This window comes from Epinephelus moara, chromosome 24, assembly GCF_006386435.1.
Source record: "Epinephelus moara isolate mb chromosome 24, YSFRI_EMoa_1.0, whole genome shotgun sequence".
Classification (NCBI taxonomy): domain Eukaryota; kingdom Metazoa; phylum Chordata; class Actinopteri; order Perciformes; family Serranidae; genus Epinephelus; species Epinephelus moara.
In genome coordinates this window covers 48,973,486-48,995,750 of record NC_065529.1, presented here as the reverse complement: position 1 = coordinate 48,995,750, position 22,265 = coordinate 48,973,486, and the positions used below count along the sequence as shown (strand labels likewise).

General features: G+C 40.7%; 1 protein-coding gene across 1 annotated transcript in view; it reads left to right on the top strand.

Annotated features, from left to right (window-relative positions):
- Positions 1 to 22,265, top strand: part of LOC126385738 (dedicator of cytokinesis protein 3-like) — a 305,180-nt gene that overhangs the window by 145,954 nt on the left and 136,961 nt on the right. The window contains exon 4 of the mRNA XM_050037648.1: positions 13,326 to 13,381. Coding sequence (XP_049893605.1) covers positions 13,326 to 13,381 — 56 coding nt within the window. The remainder of the gene's footprint in view (positions 1 to 13,325; positions 13,382 to 22,265) is intronic.

The window sequence follows — 22,265 nt, the reverse complement described above, 5'->3', positions numbered from 1 at the left end:
AAACTTCTGGCACAAACAAGAGGATGAGAGAACCTGTCTGCAAACCTATCAGTGTCAAGCATAGATGCAGCTAATTTAGGTGATGACAACAGGATGTATACTTCCAACATCTTGACCGGACCTTGGTTCTGACTTTCAGGTGTGAAAAGGCTGTTAATGTGTTTCACCAACCTAATAGCCAGTAATAATGTTTTTGGCCTGAAAACACCCAGTATGGTCTGCAAACACGCCTGGAAATGTCTTGACTTCTTGTAAAAAACTCCACTTTCCCACTCCCTAGGTGTCACACCATTCACTATCCCCTCCTTCTCCTGATGAGAAACTCTGCTCATATACATGTAATCTGAACCATGAATCATGTATGGAAACATACAAATTTAACATATCTGCAGTCAGCGGAAATGTATAATGCCAACATTCTGGCAACTGGGCCGCTCTTACAATACAACATATCCCTATACAACAGTTAATATGATAACCAACAAATTAGTGCCCCTTCAGGTCAGGTCAGGTCAGGTCAGGTCAGGTCAGGTCAGGTCAGGTCAGGTCAGGTTAGGTTAGGTTAGGTTAGGAAAAGAGTCATGGTTGTTGGTGCTGTATGTAAATCTGGAGAATGATAGCTGAGTTTTAAGTCTTATTCCCAGGTTGTCAAATAGTAAGCTAATGCTCTGGGTTGGTACTCAGACCAAACCACCAACCCAAAGCATCAGTGTTCAATAACCTGGGAATGAGACTCATTGATCAACTGTCTTTCTCCAGAGTTATATATTGCATTTTTAACATTAAGTTATGTAGACAAGGTTTAGGAAAAGAACCATGGTGATCACTGTCGTGTTACATACTTAAAATAAAGTTATATTCTTGATGTAAAGTGACAAAGTATCTTAAAATAACTCAGACTTAGTTTCACACAGGACACAACCACCTTAACCTGTAGACCCTTTCTCTTTATATTACCTCCTTCTTTAATCCCTGTATGATTATTTGTGTTATATTCTTGTGCTTTTGTAAGTATACATACAAACTGTGCATGAGAACAGCCAGCACAGTGACATTTTTGTCATATGAATGATCTGTCTCTCCAACAGCTCTTTGGCAACAAGTTGTGCTGGACATGTTATAATAATAATATAATGAAATGAAAAAAGTATTTACAAATAATCACTGTTCAGCTGATTGTTCAGCAGCTGTTATTCATCAGACTCTCTTAGTTACACACGATTCCCTCAGTTTATAGGTCAGGCCACAAAAAAGCCTTTTCTCAGAGAGACGATAAATCAGCTTCTCTTTCAGGTGGACGGTCTCTGTCCAAAACACAAGTTCAATCATTTACGACCTGGAGCGTTTTCACCACTGGTCAGCAGTAAGGCTACAAAGACCATTCATTATTTACTGGTCTAGCAAAGAGAAAAGTGGGAGAGTGAGAGTCGGGGGTGAAGTTCGGCTGAAACTTTAGGGGTTATTGCACATTTTACTCATCATACTAATTTTATTTTTTGTGAATTCACAGTTTATTTAAAGGCCTGAGTCTGCACAGGTTTCCCCACAGAGAGCCACCTTGAGTTAAAAAGATGTTGCTCATCCTACAAGCTTTTATTGGAACTAATTTTACTGGGGAGTTCATGATGTTTTATGGTTTTAAGTTTTTTGGGTTTGAAGGTTTTTCACCTTGATGAGACTCATATGGGAAAAGGGCGCTTGCTCTCTGTGCAGAAACATTCTTTGGAAAGACATCAGGTCAAAATGTGATAAGCGTGGCTGCAGTTGATTTTTCGACCCAAATGGCAGAATAAATGTGGGCATTGTATTATTCGGCAAACCAAGGATACATTACATTTGTACATCAGTATGTATGAAACGTTATGTTTCAACATCGCTGTTTTTAATGTGTGGACAGCCTTAGGCACCAAAACTACTTAGTTATGGCTCAGAAAAGATCAAGATTTTGCTTATAATACCTGGTTTTCATGGCACAATGCCGGCTGAAATAGCACTGGAGTCTCCAAGATATCGATTCAGTGATCAGTTACTCAATATTATTAATGCAAAGTGAAAATATCAACATTTTTAACGTACGCTTTTACTTTGAAATTTCTATGGCACGCCTGTGTCACCATTTCTGTCCAATCACGTCTCCTTTCTAAACATTCAAACAGTGCATGCGGCCTAGCAGCACACAGAAAATGGTCAGCAGCCCGGACAAAGACAATGAGGATATTTACTGATCTTGTCTCATGTCAATCACAGGCCACTGACTGGATTGAATCCAATCGATATTGTATCGCGGCAGTCTTTTAGATATCAGCAAATATTGTATAATTGTTAAAAGGATCAATATAATGTTGTATTGTGATGAAATTTTTGTTTTATATATATTTAAAAGTAAAAGTTTGAAATTCTCAGTATTTGTACTCTGCATTGCATTAAATAATCCCATTTAAACAAACTGAAAAACAGTGAGCAAACTAAGTTAGTTTCTTTTATTCCACAGTGAGCAGAACAGATAGAGATAGGGAAGAGGAGCGGTCCAAACTGTTTTGCGTTGAAGGTTAGAGGAGTCAGACTATCCATTAAGACAGCCGGACTGAATGTTGCAGATGTTGAATAATTTACAGCAGCAGTGAAAAGGAACACCCACATTAAACTTCAGAGACGGGACTGTAGTCTGCTTCTTGTCTTTTTAACTTCAGTTAAACATAATGGACTCGTCTGTACTCTCTGCTGTAACTGACCTCAGCTGGAGTTCACGTCAGATAAGAAGATGGAGAAACAGCTGAATGTGGGCATCAGTTCCCGCTGATCTCTGGGTCTTTAAAACTGTTTGCTTGTGTGTCCTGCTCAGTCTACCAGACTGCACACACTCAGCAGAATGTAACTAAATACATTTACTCAAGTATTTTAGAGTTTTTGGCACTTGTACTTTTGTTGAGTATTTCCATTTAGTGCAGTTTTACACTTCTTCTCTACATCTCTGAGGTACTTTTTACTGCACCACATTTGTCTGACAGCTCCTTCCTGTCCAGTGAAAACCTTGTATCTACAGATGTGTTGATGCTGAATGTTTGTGATAAACTGAAGGATAAAGTGTTCCTTTATGTGTTGAGAAAATTCTCCTCCTTGTGAAGCTAAATAATCTCTTTAAAAACCCTCTTGGATGAGCTGGAAAAGTCGTCGTCACAGAGCTGAAATGTGACACCGTGAAAAGTTAGCTCTTTAGAGATATGTGGTTCTTCAACACGTTCTCACTGCGACCTGGTCGCACAATGACATTTGGTCATGGACTTACGCCACCACACACTGGGCGGGTCATAAGTGATGATTGAGAGCGATTACTTTTGTATGAGTCTAAACATTGTTTTTATGAAAACAATCTTCAGGTAAAGCATCTGACTCTGAAGCATCTTCTCCCACCACTGCATACACACTAAATCTCTTAGTTAAAGGCTAAATCACAAATCCATGAAATTAAATGTGTCAAGTCGGTGTTACTTTTCACAGATATCATCTGATACCTGGAGAGAAGAGCCTTAACTGTTTTCACACGTTTTGACGTTGCCATTGCATGATACAGTGATATTATGCACACACACACACACACACACACACACACACACACATAGACAATGTAGCACAGTGGTTCTGGGGGTATTTGAGTGGATAATAAACCATTATTTGTAGTTGCTTGGGTTTGTCTCCTGGACAATTGTGGTAAACAAACAATTGACCGTTATGTACCTTTGATAAACAGTAAACATCTGTTAGGATTTATATGGTAGAAGGAAGGGAGGAGGGTATGTAATTATGTGTCTCTGTATCATCTCTCTGCCACAGTTCTCTCTGCCTTCACTACTGTGCATCTCTCTGGCCCTTATTTAAACAATCTATAGCACATGCTCTGAAGTGCATGGTGCAAGCATCTGTAAGGTAAACAATACCTAATCTGGGTGCACAGTGAGGCACAAAGGGGTTGTATTTAGTCCCTTAATTAATCATAAAGCATAACATGAATTCAACCAATCAGTGTCATCTCCCATTTCCTTTGAAAGCCAGGTGAGCCTGCACCTGGTGTGCTGCTGTTTATATGGTGGATTTATCAGATTTGAGAAGTGAGCAGTTTACTGCTAAGATTAATGCAGTAAGAGCAGTAATGTCATTGACACAACATATGAGCAGAAACTGCAGTTACTAACTTGACAGAATGAAAAGAAGTTAACTCTCAGTTTCTAAAATTATCAGTAAAGTTTCTCTGCTCCTTAATGTTCAAAGGGTCGCATATTGAGGAGTCTGTCAGCAGCTCTGCAGCTCTGCTCTGATCTCTGCTACGTTCACATTTTACAGAATGTCATTCATATTTTCCTCATTAATCAAGAATTATTTCACCAACCCACAACACACATGTGTCTCTGTGTGTGAGTAGTAAAGCCTCTGTGGGCGCATCTAACCATGTGAATAATGCCCCCTTTAATTAGCAGAAAAATACTGCATCATTTTGACTTGAGCTCAAGTTTTTGTTGGTCAACAGCGTGATTGCTCTCTGCTGCCTTAAAATCAGGTTCCCTGTGGATCTATAAAAAGTCTATAAATGTCTTAAAATTTAGTATTTGATATTTAAGGTTGTTGGTCAGCAAGGTCTAAAAATGTCTTCAATTGTAGGAAAGGAGGTATTAAATCTGATCCAGGGCAGAATGAATGAGCGTCTATTTTTTGTTCAGTTTTTAGTTTTATTTTCCCCACATTTTGTATTCCACAAAAATGACCATTTCTGCAACGCAAACAAATCCGCATGTTTATCCACATTTTAACGAGGGATGTTCCTGGCAACTATTTTCCCCGTTGACTAAACAAACATTTTAATTAAGATCAGTTGACTAGTCTAAAAGAGTAAAACATTCAGAAAACAGTCAAAATTTAGCACAATTTATTGTTAAGTATTTGAAACATTGACCCTAAAAATCTTGTGTGCATTGAGGGGCTGTCCACACCAACGTGGGTATTTATGAAACCGTGACTCTTTACTCACGATTTGGCCTTTCATCCACACGTAACCGCAGTTTTGGGCCCCTGTAACCGGACTTATTTGTAACCGGAGTCCAGGGTGAACTTTTTGGAAAAGTCCGGTGTCAGCAGTCATGTGTGAACAGGATAACCACAGTTATTTTGTCTCGTCTCCATTGTATGACGTCACAGTGTGTGACGTAAACAGAAAACAGCCGTGTTATTACCCGATCCAGTGTGTGCGAGAGATGATTTGAGGATGGACCTAAACAAAATACTGCTGCTATTTAGCAGCATATCAGCACTTTGTGGTTGTATCATACAACTAACGCTACTCAAACACATCCAGCAACAGAGGCGCAAGAGTGTGCTATTACGGAGACTGCTCCTGCTGCATAATAGTATGCTTGTTGTTGTTTTTCCGGTAATGTCGTTTTACTGTCTTCTGATTGGCTACAATGGCCTTACAGTTAGGAGTTCTATCGCCACCTACTGCTTTGGCATGTGTATTACATTGCTTGATAGTGGAATTTGCGGTGTCATGTGGACAGAGGTATTTTTATTACCCCGCTCGTATGGACACAGATTTTTTAAAAACTGGAGGCCAAAAAAGTTCGGTTTTAAAAATACCTGTGCTTGTGTGGACTAGACCTAAGAGCCCTTTGAAGCCTTTAATCACAATCCTCAACAACCATGTTGGATTTTAAATGATGCTGAGGTACGAGACACTTTGTGCCGTGTGGTATGAATGTGAACATGAACATTCAGACTCAACATATTCCATTAACTTTGTGAAGCCTTTACCTTTAACAAGGTTAAGTGGAAGCATATCTTGTGAGGCCATTGTCGTGATGAGCTACGTTATCTTCTCAGACCGGGCGGGATCACAGCGTCTCCGGGTGAACCATGTCAATTTGAGCTGTGCGTGGCGAGCACAGCTAGCAGCAGCATGCGTCGTTCCGTGCAGGTTAACATCCAAAGGCTTACAGTATGTTGAATGTGGTTGCACATTGTTTCAGCCAGTTGTTTCCGACACAGCCTACATTCTTTTCATTTTCTAGATCAATGTACTGCAAAACTGCACTGGTTTTGCATTGGACATCTCTCTTATTTCCCACTGTGCTGTTTTAAAACTCCAGTCTACTCTGTAGCACCCACTAGTGGTGGGCGGCTGCATGACAGTTAAGCAGCCTTGTACATGAATAAAACATTAATTGGTTTAACCGACTAATATTTCTGGTGCCGACTAATGAGGAGGCGGACGTTTAACCCTTTAGACAGCTAATGGCGTGCATCCCTAATTTTAACCTAGATGAAGAATGTGTTTATCCAGCGTCTGATTTGAGGCTGCAGCTAGAGTAAAGGAAAAAAATCAAGAACACAATGCTGCAAACAAGCGATGCAGGCTCAGCCATGGGCAAAGCAAATACATTACAGAAGTAATTACAGAAAATACAGAAGTGGTTGGAGGACAACAGATATTGTGGCTGGCAGAAACCATCCATTGATTCGTTTGAAGTGTGATGTAAACTGTATCAAGGCCAATGCTAGCACTTCTATGCCCATTGAGTTGTTTGCAATTAATTGTTCCTTTATGTGTTAAAGAACATTCTTAGACTTCTTCAGCTAAATCAACTAGCTTGTTGTTTTCTGTTGCCGCAATAATGGTGTTATTTTTTCCTTTTAAAGGGCATTAAAAAGGCTTTTTTTTTTTTTTACTTGGAAAATCTGCAGATACTCTGAAAGTAGCAATCTACCATCAATGAACTTGACCAAATCTTATTTTAAAACCTGCACACCCATGGGCGCACAGATTGGTACAAGTGCATTTCCAATTAATGCAATGTGGGTGTTGCCCATGAAACGTGTCAGGAAACAGACAGTTGCACTGCGCTGTGCGCCGCTTTCAGTGTCTGATATCCACTGTTTCTTTGTTTCCTTCTGTATCTTTGACTGTATGTAGAGATGCATAGTTTCTTAGATGTGTCACAGTGATTGGCCCCTGGAAGACACTTACAATGCAGGTCAAAACAAGGTGACGTACAGTATCTGCAGCTGACTGCTCCGGAGGGACACTGTATTATTTGTGGGTGGATGACATTTTTACTGCAGCCTTGTTCCTCCTTTGTTGTCTCCCTGTTCTTCTCCTGTTGGCTCATTCTTCTGCGTGTGTATCCTTTATTATACTTCTTTGAATGAGACTCGTACATTTTGATCTCCTCTCGTCTCTGTCTCCCTCTTTTCTCTTTTTCACTCTGTAACAAGACGACCTTTTAAGTGAACCACCGCTTCAACACCATCAGCTAAATAAGGAACAACACAACACTCTTATGACCTCCTGCCCATCACACACACACACACACACACACACACACACACACACACACACACACACACACACACACACTTTGGGCCAGGTAGCGTCAGAGAGGAGCCTGAGGTGTTCTGAATGCACTGACCTGTTAACAACCATCCATTGTCACAGTTAACCAGGCAGAGACAGGAACAAGATGTGCTCTCTCTCTCTCTCTCTCTCTCTCTCTCTCTCTCTCTCTCTCTCTCTCTCTCTCTCTCATACTACCTTGTCTACATCTGATGTCTCCATTTTCACAGCAACACTATTATATGAGCTTGACATCACAGTGGGGCAGATACAGTTCAGCTGCGTTCATTACAGTGTGTTTAGTTTGGAGTCTCTCTGTGTTTCTGGACACATATTTTAAAGGTATTTATCAAACTTGGACACATCTGCCATTAAATAAAGCAGACTGAAACCTCCAGTTCATAAATATGTAACCCAATAATATTACACCATTGTTTATTTAGCGCCTTTGCTTTTCTGGGTTTTACAGTACTGCTGTTGTGGTCCAGCCCAAAAATATTTGTTAATATCATACATCACAGCCATTTGTTTCTACATGAGCCACTGATAATGACAGTTTGTTAAATGTTCTGTCAGTGGTGCTCAATCGGTCAGTCTCCAGAGGAATTTTGTCACTGTGGCATATCTGTCATATTCAGTAGCTTCACCCATAAATGTAAAGGCTTGTGTCATCACTCATTCTTGAGAATTGGGACAAAACCTTACTTTTTGGGGTTTTTGATTTGTATTCTTTAATTAGGCTCAAATATATTTTTAAAAAAGATTAAAGCCTTGGCTGTTAAACCTTGTAATGATCCAACCTCCCAGTGATTTTTTTCATGAACAGCATACATAATGGGTGTCAGAGGTAAGATCTGACGGAGCTGACATCTCACAAAGTTGAAAAAAAGTTTTATATTTATGAATTTCACAGTAGTTGTAGTGAGGAGCCATTGTATGTTTCAAAGTTAGACTTGTCTTAATGTTAATCACATTACTAATTTTTAAACTGTAATTCTCATTTAGTTTAATTTAGAAGAGCTATGAAGTTGACATGTTATGGTTGAGACACACCCGATAGACATATTATTTAATGAATCTATCAAAAAGAAAGAAAGAAAGAAAGCTTTCCAGTTTTCTAGCAGCATTCAAACTTTTTGGAAACCAGGGAGCGAGTGTGGAGTCCTTGTGATCGTGCCAATCCCTTTAATGCCCTTTTAAATTACTCTTTTTTTTTTGAGAAATCTGACAGTGCTGACAGAAATCTGGGAGACCTCTTTAAAGGGCCAACGCTTTCACAAAAAATATATTTTAAAGCAAAGATGATAGCAGTACATTTTGACAGCGACATTATCAGTGCATACTGTTAGTTTTAGATTTTAAAAACCTTTAATACATTTTTATTTGTTTAAAGTTGTGAATTCTTGTCTGGCACAAGGCTGTTTTCAAGCAAAGGGCAAGTTTAGAGAAGAAAAAAAAACTGCTATGGGAGCTGGTATTTAACGACACAGAGTGAGTGGGGCAAAATGCATTTAATTCCAGGGGCAGCCGGCTGGTAAAAGGACAGGACCTATTATTGTCAATGTGTGCCTATGCGCTCTTGGACGCATAGGCACACATTGACAATAATAGGGGCATATTTTTTGACGCGCTGCGTTTGCCACTAGTGTGTTTTGGCCATAAGGTGGTGATCATGGTAAAAATTATACAGGCAAAACATCAGTAGTATACATTGTCTGCTATCAGACAGAACTGTCACCTCATTACACTCTGTTTCCATCTTCAGTCTGACATTGCATCCAGTCTAAGTGATGTTAGATGTGGGGGAGGGGAATTTCATTTTCCCTAACCAGTCACTAGAGACCAACATATCTGCCTGAATCTAACATCATTTTGAGTCTACGCTGATGTGTAGCCATGCAAATATGCTGGTTTTGTCAGAGTTATAAGAGTGGAGTGGAGCGCAGTAAAAACAAACTACAATATCAGGCGATATTGGGAAAATCTGTTGGTTCAGAAGAGCCTCAATAGCGGCCTCCATCTTGTTTATAGCAGTCGCCTTAGTGATTATTACTCTTCACTGTTCGACAACAGCTTGACAACAGCTTTAGTCCTGCCTACTGCACTGATTGGCTTATTTAGTCACCCCACAGCACTCATCTGACTGTTTTTTATTTTAACTGAGAAACTACTGTTTTATGTCACAATACCAAACAAATCCGTCAACCTGGATGTGGTGGAGTGGACCGGTTGAAATGTCTGGACCCAGGCCATAACATACAAGTACCACAAGATTCTACAAGTGCAGTACTTAGTTCATGTTTGTTCTCTAGTGTCAACAAAGGTTAAATATATATTATACATCAAATGAACATCAGATGTCAGGAATCCTCTGAGTTTTATAGATGCAGCAGAAGAGCAGAGTCGTGAAGCCAGTATGAGTATGAAGAGGACATTTTCCACACTGTGTGTTTATGGTTCTGGGCAAACAGGTAATTGAGCGAGCTCCCTGGAGGCCTGGCCGCCACCTCTGAACCACTCCTGTCAAATGCATGGCTAACCACAGTTACTCTATTTCTCCTTAGCACTATTGTGCTCATTTCTTCCTGTCTTTATGGGTCTCTCTCCCTCTCTCCCTCTCTCACTCTCTCCGCCCTCTTTGTCTCTTCTAAAAATACATTCACACTTGAATAACAGAGGAAGGTGCTCCCCTGTGTTTTATTATGTGATGTTTGACCCTAAAAGGTCTTTTGACAGGCGCAGCAGAAAACATCTCTGTCGACAGGAGAGGTCTAAAAAGACAGCAGGGTTATTATGCATGATGGCACAGGGTGGCTTTCTTTCCTAACCGCCGCAGGCCGAGCTTTTAGAGTACAGACAGGACATTCATCTACACACACACACACACACACACACACACACACACACGGATGTGCTGGCACCTAAGATAATACTGTACATACATATTCTGCATTGACATGCAGGCTGGCTGACAACTGAGGGCACACATTAACAGGATACTGACACACACACACACACACACACACACACACACTCACACTCACTCATACAGTAGTTTACACAAGGATGTTTCCATACATGAATAAACAGTCAAACACTATCTGGACACACTAACGTCAAGTCTTAAAATAGATTCCCTCCTCTCTGTGTCTGCTCTTCTTCTCCTCACTGAAACATGTAGTAGAATATGAATGAAATCCCTTCAGTGTGAAGGTTCCCTCAGTAGACTGCTGCAGCACCAGCTACACTTTGTTAATTCAACAATCTTTTTTCTTTTCCTACCCTCACAATTTCCATAAAATATTTCTGAGTCACTTGAGATACAAAGATTTTATTGCACAAAATACCTAATTTCCTCCACATGTGAGGAGGAATACTGTGTGTAGCTTTTACAGCGTGCAAAGATAAAGTGGAGCAAAAAGTTTCTTTGCAGATAGAGATATCCTGCACTGTGGGAAGTGATTCTTACTTCAGGGTGTCAGTGACACAACAGGCAGCTACACATGCTGCAGAGGCACTGATTGTCTTGTCAGAGACCTGCAGTGAAAACAGTGCCTCACATCTGTTGTTTTGCAACATTAGAGGGAAAATAAAGTAATTCGAAAGTAGCATAACTGAGCAAGTTAATGAGCACCAGCATCACTGTAAAACCAACACTATGTAAAATGTTAAATAAATGGAGGAATAATGTACCTGAGAGGGGAAACATTGAAGACATCCAGACGAATGCTGCCACAGGAGCACAGTCCAGGCTCTGCACACTGGTGCACATAAAGTAAGGTGGCATTAAACTGTAAATTAAGCATAATGAAACAAGTTTACATTAAACATAAAACAAATGAGAGTGTTTTTATGGTTAAGATGTAATCAATACATTTGCACTCAGTGTACTAAATCTTTTGCAACACTATAGCTAACTGGTGCCATGCCATGCTCACTCCATTGACCCGATAAATCAAGATGGAAATGAAGAGTTTTACTTTAACAGAACAGTTTCCATCCATCAATCCATCCATCCATCATCTGGAGCCGCTTATCCTATTCAGGGTTGCAGAGGGAGGGTACCGGCCCAGTCGCCAGAAGAAAATGTTGGCATTGCATGTTCCATGATAGCCGAGGCCAGAGGCATTATGCTTTTAGGTTGTCCTTCTGTCCATCTGTCCATCTGCCCGTATGTCCGTACATCCATCCATCCCATTCTTATGAACGTAATATCTCAAGAATGCTGTGAGGGTATTTCTTCAATTGTCCACAAACATCCACTTGGACTCAACAATAAGCTGATTAGAATTTGGGGGTCAAAGGTCAAAGTTCAAGGTCACTGTGACCTTGCGTCTGTCTGATTTTCATGAACCTGATATCTCAAAATGAATTCAAGAGAATTTCCTCACATTTTGCACAACGTTCACTTTGAGTCAAGCATGAACTGATTACCTTTTGGTGGTCAAAGGTCAAAGGTTAAGGTCACTGTGACTTCATCCATTGCATTCTTGTGAACACTTTATGTGACGGAACACCTCGAGGGAATTTTTTTCAAATTTGGCACAAACAAATGGTTGGATGGAAGGATGATGTGCCTTATTTCTAACCACAGCATTGCTGAAATGTAAAATGTCAACGTATCTGTGACATAACAGTAACTTGCAAACGTAATCCATGGTTTGCCGAAATACACAATGGCACTTTCTGGTGACTGGGGTGGGGTTGAACCCTGGACAGGTCACCATGACCGACACATAGAGAAAGACAACATTCAAGCTCAAATCCACACTGGTAATTTAGAGTCATCAGTCAAGCTAACCTGCATGTCGTTGGACTGTGGAAGGAAGCCAGAGAACCTGGAGAAAAATCCATGCGGACACGGAAAGAACATAAATACTCCCCATAGAAGCGCCCAGGCTGAACAGCGGGTTCAAACCCAGAACCCTCTTGCTGTGGGGCGACAGTACTAACTACTGCTGCCGCCCACAGAGCAGTTTGTCATAGTCTACAGAGTTTACATTGTCACTTTAATTCCCTTTTTTCGTAGAACATTTTAGAAACTTAACAACAGAAAAGACCAAAAGGAGAAGGCGTTTTCCTACTGTAGCCGTAATGTGGGAGTTTATATTAAGTCAAAGTGACACACATGAAGCCACCTGGCTGACATGCCATCAGCTTTTGTTGTAACCTTCGCAGTGACTGAATTATTGAACAGTGCACCTCTGAGACACTTTGCATCTTTTGTTGCAGAGCTGTACAGGGCAGGTAGTCTTCACTCTACATGTATTCAACTTGTTCTGCCTGCCTGTGTTACAGGTTGAGGATTAGTGGAGGGTACTTTCTGGAAGAATTTAATGAATTAAATATTCATATAATAAGCTTTACTAACTCTACCAGACACTTGAGCAGCATAGCTCTGGAGATGACGGGGTCACAAGGTTTTTCAGTACACTTCGTTCATCCAGATGGAAATATCTTGATCAATACAAGATGGATTGCCCTTAAATTGTACACATTCATGTCCCCGGAGGGTGATTCATAATGATTTTTGTGATCTGCTGACTTGTCTTTTAGCACTCTAGTGTGTGGCAAAAAGTAAAGTTATGGAAGTTTAGTTATGGAAGTTGTGGCTGAGAATCCATCCATCCATTGACGGCCACTTTTGTGGGTCAGAGTTGTACTAGCTTCACAAGAAAAGAAGAGTTATAAGAAGAGTTGATTGGTCACACTGTTTCTAACATGCAATGCATTATGGGAAGTGGAAATTTAAAGAGAAACTGAGAAAAAGAGTTTTTGTTTCTAAAGGTGAGGTACTGGCACTCTCTGGGCTCCTGAAAGTTTGCTGGGTGCCTCATTTCAATGAAATGCATACAACTGCACACAGTGTATCCTCATTAGTAAAGCAGCTATAGAGAGGATGGTTTGATCCTGGTGCTAATGTTTTATTCTGTCTCTGTCTCTCCAGGGAGTTTTCCCAGCCAGCTACATTCACTTGAAGAAAGCCATCGTCACCAACAGAGGGTAAGTTTACCAACCTCTAAAGCCAAGTGCACACCACACAACTTTCAAAGACGTCAGATCGCTGCACTGTTCACACTACACAACCTGCTGTGTCTTGGGGTCATTGTGGTTCTCACACAACATGACTCAGCGGTGACAGGAGGTTACACGCCACAAGATCTTTCACCAGGATCTTATACCCAGATGAGTATGTCATGTGGTGCGCTGGTCAAACCACAACCTGTGTTTGGGACGTTGCTTAACCAAGAGTGACAAAGCAGTTTCTGAGTACATTTTTAGGCTAAAAATCTACAGAGACATCTGTGCAACAGTCAACCTTCTATCTTCTCCCGTATCTTACACTCTCATTGGCTGTAGCTGTAGCTTGCCAACAAAGTCCCAGACAGATCCAGATATTCAGCACGCTAGATGAGCAAATGAGCAGAAGATCAGGGCTAAATCTGTGTGTGTGAACTATGCATCAGACTACACCAAGCACAATCCCTCTACATAACCTCTGGGGCTGCTGTAGTTCTGGGAACGCCATAAGAGGAACTGCCCACTGAGGAGCTCCCCAAAGCACTAAAAACCTAGTCTCGCCACCAGACAATCAGAGATCTCCGCCTTCTGATAGTCTGGGGACACTCCTTTCTAAAGTGTGTTTAACACACTGGAGAAAACGCCCGGCAACAAAGCAACACCTCTTGCATTTTTTAAAAGGACACGCCCTCCCGGAAATGTGCACTCCCCCTTTTCTCGTCCGCAAGGACACAAACACACAGAGAGCTTGAAAATGGATGCTGAGAGATTTAACTCAGTTTTATCAAACGTGTGCTCAGTCCACAAGATTGTGGAAATGAAGGACTTGCAGCGACTTTGTTTAAACTTTTAACGCAGTCGGACTATGTTTACGAGCACAAGAGTTCAGCGAGCCACCGAAGGACCGCCCTGTGGATTTATTATTGGTTCTGCAACGTAGGGAGTTTTTTTAAACTCTGAAATTGTATCCGCCCATCTAAACACAAAATCAGGGAGAAAGACATCAGTCTTTAGTTAAGCAAAGCGTCTAAAGACTGATTTGTGAGTCTACTAAAAACCTTCAAGGGCTTTCTTCTGTTTGCGTTCATGCTGCTAATAGGAACACCAAAGTGACATACTATCAGCCGGCTGGTGGTTAGCAACATCACTTTCGCTTTGACAGGTCAAGATCAGGTATTTCCACCATCATATAGTATATGCTCAGTAAAGCCTGGACTTCACTGTCTGGCCATTTGTCCAACCTCTCTTCCATTTCTTCTTTATGAGCTGTTGTTTGTGTTTCGTGTTCTTCTGTTGTTTACATGGCTAAAGTGTTTTTGAAAATAGCGATTGCTAGTGCTGTATTGTCTGTGTTTAGCCAGCTAGTGTACACTTACGTCACTCGTGGTTCCTCTTGTCTTGGGAGAGTCCCTACTCTGAAATAGGAGCTAAAAAAGTCCCTCAAAACGGCACTCCGATTGTTCATGCAGTGCAGAAACAACAAAACAGGGGTTCTTAGAGCTATGAAATAGTTCCTCTGTTCCAGAAACGCCTAATGTTCACAGTGTAAATTTATCTAACACCTGCATTTCCACCAATGTCATACTTTTGCCTTTTGGGGACCAAAAGAAATGTTGCACATCATGGCAACAAAGCAATGACCCTAATTTTTCCTTAATCTCTTGTCACTTATCCAAACATTGAGCATGAGTAGCCAAAGGTGCACCATGTAAGAGAGCTGATGGGTGAAAGAGGGAGTCGACATTAAACCAAGCACAATGTGAGGGGTATAAAAACAGTAGAAGTCTGAGCTGCTTCACACTGCTGCTGCAAACAACACTAATAAACTGCTTTCAGATTCCTTTGAAAACTGAAGGACATGGTTGTTGGGACCAAGGACGTCAATAATTAATCATTTAACTGCCAAGAATATTTTTGACAGGTTAGGCATGTTGATCTATAGGTTACTTTACATCCACATGCACACAACACAGCAAATTTCAGCCACTTGCACACTGATCACCTGCTACAGACAGACACAGCCACTGACTGGTTTGACGAAGGCATCATGGACGGCTAGTGGAGCTAACAACAACAATAATTAAGCAATATCACACTAGAGGGAGTGATGTTATACTCGTATATCGTCACGGCTGTGATTCGGTCATAGGCACGAGGCCGCAGGCAAGGCTGATTAAGAAATGTTGAAAAATGAGGACAAAATAGATAATTTAAGCATTTTATTTGTCTTCCACCAACAAAAATAGTTCCCTCAGGACTCCGCTGTCACTGTTGCTATGTAACGCAGACATGGTGCGCCAGGCACTTACTCTTTATACACATTTATCTGCACATTTCCATTAATTGTGCAGCCGGTGAAATAAGTCTCTGGTGACTGCATGGTGGACTGTCGCTTCACAGGCACAGCCGACTCTGCCTTCTGATCTGACAGTATGTTGCTTTTCTCCAAGTCATTGAGCTCCGCTGATGAAACACTGACAAACCTGGATGTGTGCTCAGATGGATTCAGCTTCTCCTCTCCCTCATCTTCCTCTGATGACCATTCATAGTTCAATTCAAAACTTATTTTAGGAAATAAATCCATATTTTTGGCTGTTTGACAGTGGATGAATTAATTAGCCTACAACGCAACTGCTGACCTAACTGACACTAACCGTCAGTTTTGATTTGATTGTTGATTGCAATCAGCTGTGAGGCGGAGTGATACATACACAGTGAAATAACCGTGATGTTGTACTCCAATATCGGCACGGTTTTACTGTCTCTCGACCAATCAGATCGCAGGGCCGGAACTAACTGTTGTATAACTGTTTTTAACACGGAAAAATGGGTAAATAATCACAGAAGACATTTGGTGTTGGATTTAACATTATGGATTGATTTTACAAAGTCTCCAAAAACACCACAGTTTATGGCTGGATTACAAAGCTTCTGAAAGGGATACGAATATGCCGGAGCCCATGTTGGGATGGCACATGACAGTTAGCGTTAACTCCTTGGTTAAAAAAAGTAATTGTCTCTTGCATGTGGTATTTCAGAGATAATGTTGGTGATGTTAGGTCTTATACGACACTGTTACCACTGGAATTCAGTTCTTTATTGTCCAGCATGTCAGATTTTTCTCATCAGTTCTGTCCAACACTTGGTAGTGAGACAGATCCGCACATGAAGCTCAACTGGAAAAGCTCCACCTCAGTGATAGACTATACAGTCAATTTTTTAGATAACTTAACATAACATTTATTTTTCACTTGCCTGATTGGACAACTGCATGAGTAATTTCTCTTGCTCAGACACAAATTTACTTGCCTCAAGCAAGTGTTAATGTTGCGATGGGACCTGACGGCACTCATCGGAACCCAACAGCTCAGGCCAGGTTCGGATCAGAAAGTCTGCTCAGGTTCGGTTTGGGTTCGGCCCACTTGACATGCTGCTGTGTTGTGCTATGGCAGGTGGAGGGTTTGGACGTAAAAATCAGGCTGGCGGGTTCGGGCCGGGCTCGGTTATAATTGTCTCAGAGTCGGGTCAGGTTCGGTCAGGAAAATGTGGCTTGAGCCGTGCTCTACTGGGGGCGTCACATCATATCCAGAAATACAGTCTCAGTTAAGAACATCTTTAAGGCCTTTAACCAAACCTGGTGACATGTTACAGCGTCATATTTCACGAATTACCACAGATAGAACGGTTAAAGCTGCTCATTGCTTCGAGGAAAAATAAGTTCATTATGTGTTTATTTTGACAGTGTCTTACACACACAGTTATTATTTGAATTCCAAGATGAATGAGGCCCTTCAGCCTGATGGCCTTGCCTTAGAAACTCAAAGAATCCAAATCAATTTCCCCTTGCAGATTTCAAACACAACAACATTTCTCTCCAGTGTGAACCGCTGATGTCAAGCTGTGAAAAAGATCTTAAAGTGCTTTATGTAGACGTAGCAGTAGTGTACACTGTGTGAGCATCATACACAGGACTTCAGTGTAATTTTTAAACAGCAGTAGGGTATGTAGTTCAGCGTCTTTATGTCATGGCAGCACTGATGTGATTGTCTAAGATAATACAAGCTTAAGTCTCGTCAGTCTAAGATGATGCCACAGTTGAGTGTACTTTATTTCCACAGTGCCGGGAGCTTTTTTCTTCCCGTCCTAGCTGAAGCCATTTAAGGGCTAATTTGATGAAATCTGGTTTTCTGTTGGGATCAGTTGTTTTGAGACCCATTCTCTCTAAATAAGGTATGAACCTCCTCGTTTCTGATTCCCTTCCAAGTTCAAGAGCACATATTTTAATACATTTACATAATGATTGGAAAAGCGTTTTTTTTTTCTTCTTTTTTTGAAACTCAAGATTAATCAGAGTTACAGAGCATGTCTCGATTTGCATAAGAGTTTTTTAATTAAAGGCATGGAGAGAGTAAATTAATTGGAATTAGTGAATCCTTTGCTGTTTCAAGTAGACCTCCAGGGCAACAAAAGAGAGCGTTTGGAGTGGAGAGCTGGAGTGTATTTCACTGAATCTGGGCGGCTGGTACATGATGACAAATACAGTTATGGACTACTGACCATGTGGGTCTGAATAGAGTGTGTGTGCATACTTCACTGCTTTGTTCTCTAACTCTAACTATAAAGACAAGGCTACACAGTGCGGCCACCATCAGTGTAGCAGAGAAGAAGTGGAACTCAAGCAAAGGTGATTATTAAAAAAATTACCATGCCACATTAGTTTAGAGGCTTTAGTCTAATGTGTGTAAACGGCCAAGCAGTGACAGATCAATGCATACTACAACACTTATTATATACTCCTGCACTTTAACTTGAAAATTATGACGGATAAATGAAAAAAATGAAAAAAGGCTTGCAACTCGTTTATAAAATGCTCTAAAAGAAAGAACGTTTTGTTGTGAGGTGGCATTGGGCACATGCACCACAGTGTCTATTTCCATCGGGCAGATCGTCCAGGAATGTGTGTGGAATGTTCTTTCTTTTACCATCCACTCACAGGAAGAAGGATCAGTATAAGAGGACAAATCTCATGCACCACTGCCAACGTAATCTACATGTTAAAGTGCCCGTGTGGAAAAGCATACGTGGGAGAAACAGAACGTACACTTCAGAGATGCACATCACAATGTATCCTCACTGAAGTACATTGAACAAGTCTCCACACCAAGACGTGGAGGTGATCTGGATAACCTCCTACTGATACGTGAACTGTGGTGGATTCACTATCTCGGTACTATGGCACCTACTGGTCTGAACGAAGAGTTTGATATCAGACCCCATTTATGAGGGAAGAGGGAACGAGCTAGAGATAGAATATCATTACTATTTCTTTGTCTATATATACTTTATACTTTTTATTTGTATCTGTTGCACTGACGAGTTTATTGTGCTACGATATTGGTTTGATATTGTAGAATCATCTTTTTCTGGTTTATACTGATACTAAGGGAGTCTAGTTTCATCCAAGGCTGGGGTGTATGATATTCTAATATTCTATATTCCCTCGTATTAATAATTATCCACTTGTGGTTTCACCAGTCATGTTTCTTCACTCTAGTATGATTGAGACTTTATTTACTGCAGATACTTGATCCTTTACTACTATTCTCTGCAGATATTGTCAGCTATTTATGCTGTGTTGATTGTTTTGTTTTTAACTTGTATTAAAATGTATTATGGTTTTTTAAAACTGTTAAAATCATCTGTAAATGGAAGTTGGGTACACTCCCGACCACTAGAGGGTGCATAGTGCCCAGAGGTGTGTATATAAATTGGTATTTACTGTTTGTCAAACAAATTTGACTTGACAAAGATCTTTTGCTGATCGAAACGTTGTCACTGAATAAATTGGGAGCATTTTATAGACGAGTTGCGAGCCTTTTTTCATTTTTTTGATTTCTGGTTTGCCGTTAGGATCTGCACCGAAGTATTGGATGTGCATGAGGACGTGTTAATTACCTGCGACGGATAAATGACCAGTGGTGGGGGTATTTAATTACATAGAGGTCAGTTAGTAGTTTAAGTACAATATGCAATAGCTGGGTGGCAGCTACACTCAAATCTCAGTAGCTTTTTCAGTAGTTAACAACTTTGGGTCATGTAGTTTATGTAGTTAATAACAAACTAGATATTCATACAGTATATCACAGTGCTACAGTTCAGTGGCCACGGTTGTCATTTAATGCAACACGTTCTCACTGTGACCTCGTCACACGTCGACGTTTGGTCATGGACTTTCCACGTCCACATATGACGTCCAAGGTACCCTGGGTGTGTTGGTTGTTGATGTTCTGGGACTCTGTGTCAACTTCAGCCTGTTACATGCATTGTCTGTTTTCATAATACTGTTTTCACAGGAAATGTACAGTTTGCATACAGTCTCTTTCAAAATAAAAGCACTACGTCAGTACAACACAAAACACAAAAGAACAGGGTTTGGTGCAGGCCTCCCAGGTGAAAGTTGGTGGTTGTTGAACCCATCCACTTTCTGCCTTACACGCACTTCCGCCCCCTTAACTGTCGTTGTTGTTCCACCCTGTTACCCCGTCACCACCACAATAACAGCGACCAGCTACTCATCATGCCGATGTAAAAGGATGGAAAGATCGCTTTTTTCATTTGTGTCTGACGTCAAAAGTTACTGACCAAGCGGCGGTTTTCAACGACTTTGGAATGAGACCATGTTTCACCTGCTATTTGACTAAAATCACCTGTTCCTCTGTCTCCCTGCACTGACCCTCTCAGGCAGCAGTGGGCCGCTTGTTAAACAGGAGAAGCATTAGCTCACGAGCACACACTCTTTTCAATCTGCACATTTCCAATTGTATTATACTGTAAGCAATCTTTCCTTCAGGCTTATTGGTCCTTAAATATTGTGGGAAAACTTGCAGTCACAATATTCTTGTGTGAGAAAGAAGCTGCTAGTTATCTACATTTGTTGAAGTCATCACATTGAGTTATAGATATCTATATTTATACGTGCAGCATGTAGCAAAATGCGTTTTATGGAGTCTGAATAGTCCTTGCTGAGTCGGCCCAGTCGGCGCCGCTGAGTGAATACAGAAAGAACACTGATGTGCAGCAGTCTCCAGTTTCGACACTGCGTCAAGTTGTCAGGAAGTTGTGAAGAACACTTTGCCAGCTGTCTGCTTCTCTGCAGGATAAACACACTCTCAGAGCTGACATTTATAAATATCAGAAAACAGCACCCCCTCCTCATCTCAGGATCACACCCGAGAGACAAATAAACCTGTAAACACACACACACATGCTGCATTCATGCAGACAGTATCAGACACACACAGACTGAGACAAGATGCAGTTACGTGCTGCACAAACTCATGTACTATATTAAAAACATTTTCAAAAACAAACACATGTAGGTAAGAGAAGAGAAAATCTGATTCATGTCTACACTCAGATACACACACCGCAGAATCTCAGGCTCCCTAAACAAACGTCTTCCTGTAAGTCTGGTGTTATCTCCCTGAGGGGAGATTAGAAGCTTCAGTGAGCTCCATCACCTGGGATCAGTTTTACTTTAGACCTCTGGGGCCCGATTTGCATGCAGGTGTACAGCAGCAGGCTTCGTTATACACCAGCAAAGTGAAAGATTTTCTTAATGTGTGTTTGATGTGTGTTTAATGTGCGTTTGATGTGTGTTTGATGTGTGTTTAATGTGCGTTTGATGTGTGTTTGATGTGTGNTGTGTTTACTGTATGTTTAATGTGTTTGTGTGTTTAATGTGTGTTTGATGTGTTTAATGTGTGTTTACTATGTTTAATGTGTGTTTAATGTGTNTGATGTGTGTTTAATGTGTTTGATGCGTTTGATGTGTGTTTTATGTGTTTAATGTGTGTTTAATGTGTGTTTGATGTGTGTTTTATGTGTTTAATGTGTGTTTAATGTGTGTTTGATGTGTTTTTGATGTGTGTTTAATGTGTTTGATGCGTTTGATGTGTGTTTTATGTGTTTAATGTGTGTTTAATGTGTGTTTGATGTGTGTTTTATGTGTTTAATGTGTGTTTAATGTGTGTTTGATGTGTTTTTGATGTGTGTTTAATGTGTTTGATGCGTTTGATGTGTGTTTTATGTGTTTAATGTGTGTTTAATGTGTGTTTGATGTGTTTTTGATGTGTGTTTAATGTGTTTGATGCGTTTGATGTGTGTTTGATGTGTCGAAAAGAATTTGCAAATCATTTAATTATGTTTTTGTGCTTGTTTTAAACAGCGTCACGACTTTTTTACTGCATTGGTACATCCAACACAAACAGAACTTCAAAAGTGTGTCTCCTATCAGCTCAGTCCATGTCTGACCTGTACAAAACGCTTCACTGTAACTCGCAGCATTCACAGACAAACACTTGTCTTTATCTGGACACATTTTCCCCACAAATACAACATGCTAACATTTTTAGCACAAGCCTATGGCATTTTACATTGTATAAATTAGCCTAGCAGCTATTAATCTTTTCCTCTACTCATATGAAGCCAGGGACAACAGCAACATTTAACAAAGGTAACGTTACAAAATTTGGCTCATTACACCTTACAGGGTTCACTGACAAAACAACTGTCTTATACTAAACAGCTCTGCTCATATGAGCAGATCTCTGCTTTATGTCGGTATTGACCAGTCACTGCTACACCGTCTACAGCTTGTCCAGAACACAGCAGCCCGCTGCTACACCGTCTACAGCTTGTCCAGAACACAGCAGCCCGCCTCCTCACTGGAAAGCGTAAAAACGATCACATCACACCAATCTTGGCCTCGCTCCACTGGCTTCCAGTGCGTTTTAGAATTGATTTTAAGATTTTATTGATTGTTTTTAAAGCCCTAAATGGGCTGCTACCCCCTTATTTAACCGAA